Source organism: Oryzias melastigma, linkage group LG2 (assembly GCF_002922805.2).
Source record: "Oryzias melastigma strain HK-1 linkage group LG2, ASM292280v2, whole genome shotgun sequence".
Lineage (NCBI taxonomy): Eukaryota > Metazoa > Chordata > Actinopteri > Beloniformes > Adrianichthyidae > Oryzias > Oryzias melastigma.
The window spans coordinates 20,365,707-20,369,904 of NC_050513.1; the positions used below are offsets into that span (position 1 = coordinate 20,365,707).

The 4,198-nt window shown below is 50.4% G+C and overlaps 1 protein-coding gene across 1 annotated transcript in view; it reads left to right on the forward strand.

Annotated features, from left to right (window-relative positions):
- Window positions 1-3,902, forward strand: part of LOC112140227 (E3 ubiquitin-protein ligase HECW2) — a 21,818-nt gene extending 17,916 nt beyond the window's left edge. Inside the window, exons 24-31 of the mRNA XM_024263148.2 lie at window positions 1,787-1,939; window positions 2,003-2,101; window positions 2,182-2,311; window positions 2,913-3,059; window positions 3,125-3,239; window positions 3,311-3,396; window positions 3,471-3,583; window positions 3,656-3,902. Of these exons, the coding sequence (XP_024118916.1) occupies window positions 1,787-1,939; window positions 2,003-2,101; window positions 2,182-2,311; window positions 2,913-3,059; window positions 3,125-3,239; window positions 3,311-3,396; window positions 3,471-3,583; window positions 3,656-3,767 (955 nt within the window). The 3' untranslated portion in view covers window positions 3,768-3,902. The remainder of the gene's footprint in view (window positions 1-1,786; window positions 1,940-2,002; window positions 2,102-2,181; window positions 2,312-2,912; window positions 3,060-3,124; window positions 3,240-3,310; window positions 3,397-3,470; window positions 3,584-3,655) is intronic.
- Window positions 3,903-4,198: the final 296 nt, after the last annotated feature.

Genomic DNA, 4,198 nt, shown 5'->3' on the forward strand with positions numbered 1-4,198 from the left:
TGGCCACTGACTCTCTTTATCTCTTTCCTTCCGTGCGCCGCGAGTGTAACCTCCTCCTCTGCGCAGCGCGAACACGCGGCACAAACACATATTGACCAATCGCGTGCGACATGAGGAGGAAATAAGGGAGTAAGAGAGAACGAAAACACGGCTCCCAGTAAGGAAACTCCATGATCACCGGGCTGTCCCCCGCCCCACCATTTGAGAAACACTGTCTTAATGTTTTGTTTGTCTCGTGACCACTGGCTCTCTTCCTCTCTTTCCCTCCGTGTGTGCTTTGCTACTGTTGTTGCTGCGAGTGTAACTACCGCCCCCCCTCCTCTGCTCAGCGCGAACACACATGGCACAAACACATATTGACCAATCACGTACGACATGTGGAGAAAAAAGGGGAGTGAGAGAGAAAAGACTCGGCTCCCGACTTCCGGCTCCCAGCGAGGAGCCGGCTCGCGTCGTTCACTTCAAAGAGCCGTTTCGTTCGCAACCGACCCATCACTACTTTTTAGGAGAGGCTTGCGGGCGACTGATGTGGAGCTCGCGGGCGACGTGTTGGTGACCCCTGATCTAGTTGATATTCTTTTGCTTTATTCCATATTTTTAGATGAGTTTTTATGAATGGGTTTTTGAAATCCTTGATGTAATCATCTTGGTGGGTGCAGACCAGAACTGTGTGTATTGGATCGTCTTTACCTGAAAGTTCTATATTTTTCTCTCTAACTTGACACTTTGGGGAACGTAAATTAACTAGAACAGCCGTATTACCTGTGATGATGGGAATATGGTCGCTGAATATGTTGATGGTGTTAAAGAAATTTACTGTAGTTCCTGAAGACATTTGCTGAAAAAGCTCATTTGCATATTGCAAAAGTTACTTTAAGGAATTTTTGGAAAAATAATTTGAAATGTGCAAAAAATTACGAATGTCAAAGTAGTGGCATGTTGCTAAAATAAATACTAACTTAACTCCAAATAAGACCAAAAAACATCAGTTTTTCCCATATTAGCCAACAATGTTAGCATGTTGAGGAAATATTAGCTTAACTTCAATGTATCTTAAAAAACTCAGTATATGCCAAATTTGCCCAAAAAGCTAGCACGTTGCTAAAATCTTTGCTTGATTACGAATTAGACCAAAAAACCTCAGTAAATGTGTAATTAGTCGGAAAAGCTAGCACGTTCCTTTCTTTCTTTCTTTATTTTTGTTTCCTTTCGTGAAGCAGCAGGAACATCAAAATCAAATAGAGAATACAACACAGTCCTACAACTTCAAGAAAGAAAGGGAGCAGATGGAAGAACAATCTTCTTATTTTGTGTCTGCCCCTGTTAAATCAAAATATTCATGTATATAAACAAATATACATAGTTCAGATGGCCCCGCCGTTGGCCATTCACAAGCAAAACAATATAGTCAAACAAACAAACAAAAATAAATAAAATAAAAAGTTGACTCAGAGGATGAAATCAACTACTTTGACATAACTTACCAATTTCATTCTCCTAAACATATTCTTAAATTGGAGAATATTTGTACAACTTTTCAAATCATTTTTTTGTAAGTTCCAAAATTTAACACCGAAAAAAGAAAAAAACATTTGTTTTAAAGTGGTGCGAACAACTGGGTACTTGAAATCAAATCTCCTTCTATGATTTAAATCTTCAGAACTAAAAACAAACATCCTAAGCAGACTCTCTGGCAGTGCTCCGAATTAGACCAAAAAACCCTCAGGTGATGCCAAACTAGCCAAAAAGCTAGCACGCTGAGGAACCATGAACTCCTGTGTTGCAGGCTGGACTACAGCGGTCCTTCCAGAGAGTTCTTCTTCCTGGTTTCCAGGGAGCTGTTCAACCCTTATTATGGTCTGTTTGAATACTCAGCCAACGACACCTACACGGTTCAGATCAGCCCCATGTCGGCCTTCGTGGACAACCACCATGAATGGTAACACACAGACACACTCAAACCCACACAGACCCGTTCTAACTGGTTCTTGTGGGCCGTCAGGTTCCGGTTCAGCGGCCGGATTCTGGGTCTGGCTCTCATCCATCAGTACCTGCTGGACGCCTTCTTCACCAGACCGTTCTACAAAGGTCTCCTGCGCATGTGAGTGCGTCTTGCGTCCTGTGGCGCCGTCTCAGTGAACGTTTGCCTGGAAACAGGAAGTGAGGTTTGTCCCTCCTCAGACTGTGCGACCTGACCGACCTGGAGTACCTGGACGAGGAGTTCCACCAGTCGCTGCAGTGGATGAAGGACAACGACATTGAGGGCATCCTGGAACTGACCTTCACCGTCAACGAGGAGGTCTTTGGGCAGGTATCGTCCTGAGGGGGGTTCCACGTGGTCTTTGGATGGATACCACCCTCAAGGGAACTCTGTGGGGTCCTTGGTCAGGTACCGCCCTCAAGGAGCCCTCAAGGGGTCCTTAGACAGGTACCTTCCTCAGGGGGTTCTGCTTGGTCTTTGGACAGGTACCGACCCCGGGTCCCTCTGCAGGGTCCTTGGTCAGGTACCGTCCTCAAGGAGCCCTCAAGGGGTCCTTAGACAGGCAACGCCCTCAGGGGGTTCTGCTAGGTCTTTGGACAAGTACCGCCCCCGGGTCCCTCTGCAGGGTCCTTGGACAGGCATCGCACTCAAGGAACCCTCCGCGGGGTCCTTAGACAGGTACCACCCTCAGGGGGTTCTGCTAGGTCTTTGGACAGGTACCGCCCCCGGGTCCCTCTGCAGGGTCCTTGGTCAGGTACCACCCTCAAGGAGCCCTCAAGGGGTCCTTAGACAGGTAACGCCCTCAAGGGGTTCTGCTAGGTCTTTGGACAGGTACCGCCCCCGGGTCCCTCTGCAGGGTCCTCGGACAGGTACCGGCCTCAGGGGGCCCTCTGCGGGCCAGCGGCAGGTCTTCACCGCTGCCTGGTTGCAGATCACCGAGCGAGAGCTGAAACCCGGAGGAGGAAACATCCCGGTGTCGGAGAAGAACAAGAAGGAGTACATCGAGCGGATGGTGAAGTGGAGGATCGAGAGAGGAGTGGTTCAGCAGACGGAAAGCCTGGTCCGAGGGTTCTACGAGGTAAACGGCGGTGGCGCTGAGCCCGGTGGCGTCTGCGTGCTGTCCTGACTCCCTGGTTCCTGCAGGTGGTGGACGCCCGGCTGGTGTCCGTGTTCGATGCCAGGGAGCTGGAGCTGGTGATCGCCGGAACGGCCGAGATCGACCTGTCCGACTGGAGGAACAACACGGAGTACCGAGGAGGTACGGCGGTGGGCTGCCGGGACTCCGCCCCATACCTGGGGGCATCAGTAACCCGGCGCTGTCATCCCCAGGTTACCATGACAACCACATCGTGATCCGCTGGTTCTGGGCGGCGGTGGAGAGGTTCAATAACGAGCAGAGACTGCGGCTGCTGCAGGTGAGCCTGGTCCGGCGGGAACCACCCACCCGCATTTTGAACTCTCAGGTAAACGATGGCTCCTCCCCTTTCAGTTCGTGACCGGGACGTCCAGCGTGCCGTACGAGGGCTTCGCCTCGCTGCGTGGCAGCAATGGACCCCGCAAGTTCTGCGTGGAGAAGTGGGGGAAGGTGACCTCCCTGCCAAGGTCAGGTCGAGTTCTCCCGCCATGATGCCGATGTCAGAGATGACACTGACTCCGCCCACTCTCCCGCTGCAGGGCCCACACCTGCTTCAACCGGCTGGACCTGCCCCCGTACCAGTCCTTCTCCCTGCTGTTCGAGAAGCTGCTGACGGCGGTGGAGGAGACCAGCACCTTCGGCCTGGAGTGAAGCAGAACTTTCCCGCACTTTTTCTAACGGCGGAACCACTTCCTGTCATACCGGGACAGGTGAAGCACACCTGGGCTCTTTCTGTGCTTTTGTACTTTTGAGGAAGAACAATCAAATAAAAGACACAAACCTTCATGGAGTCACCTCCAGTTTGTCTAGTGAAGACAGCAGTGAGTTTATTGGAGCGCGGATTGATGACATCATCACTCTGAGACGTCTCAGTGACGGCTGCTATCAGCCAGACGTCCGTCTGTTTGAAGTATCTGACACTAAAGCAATCGCTGTTGTATCAAAGCTTCAAACACTCCCATTCAAAATCAAAAACTTTATTGATCACAGAAATCAAAGCGCTCTTATTCAGTCATATCCAAACATGAGAGTCTGTTTTGATTGGTTCCCAGAGTCAGCAGCTTCAGGACTCAGTCTCGAGG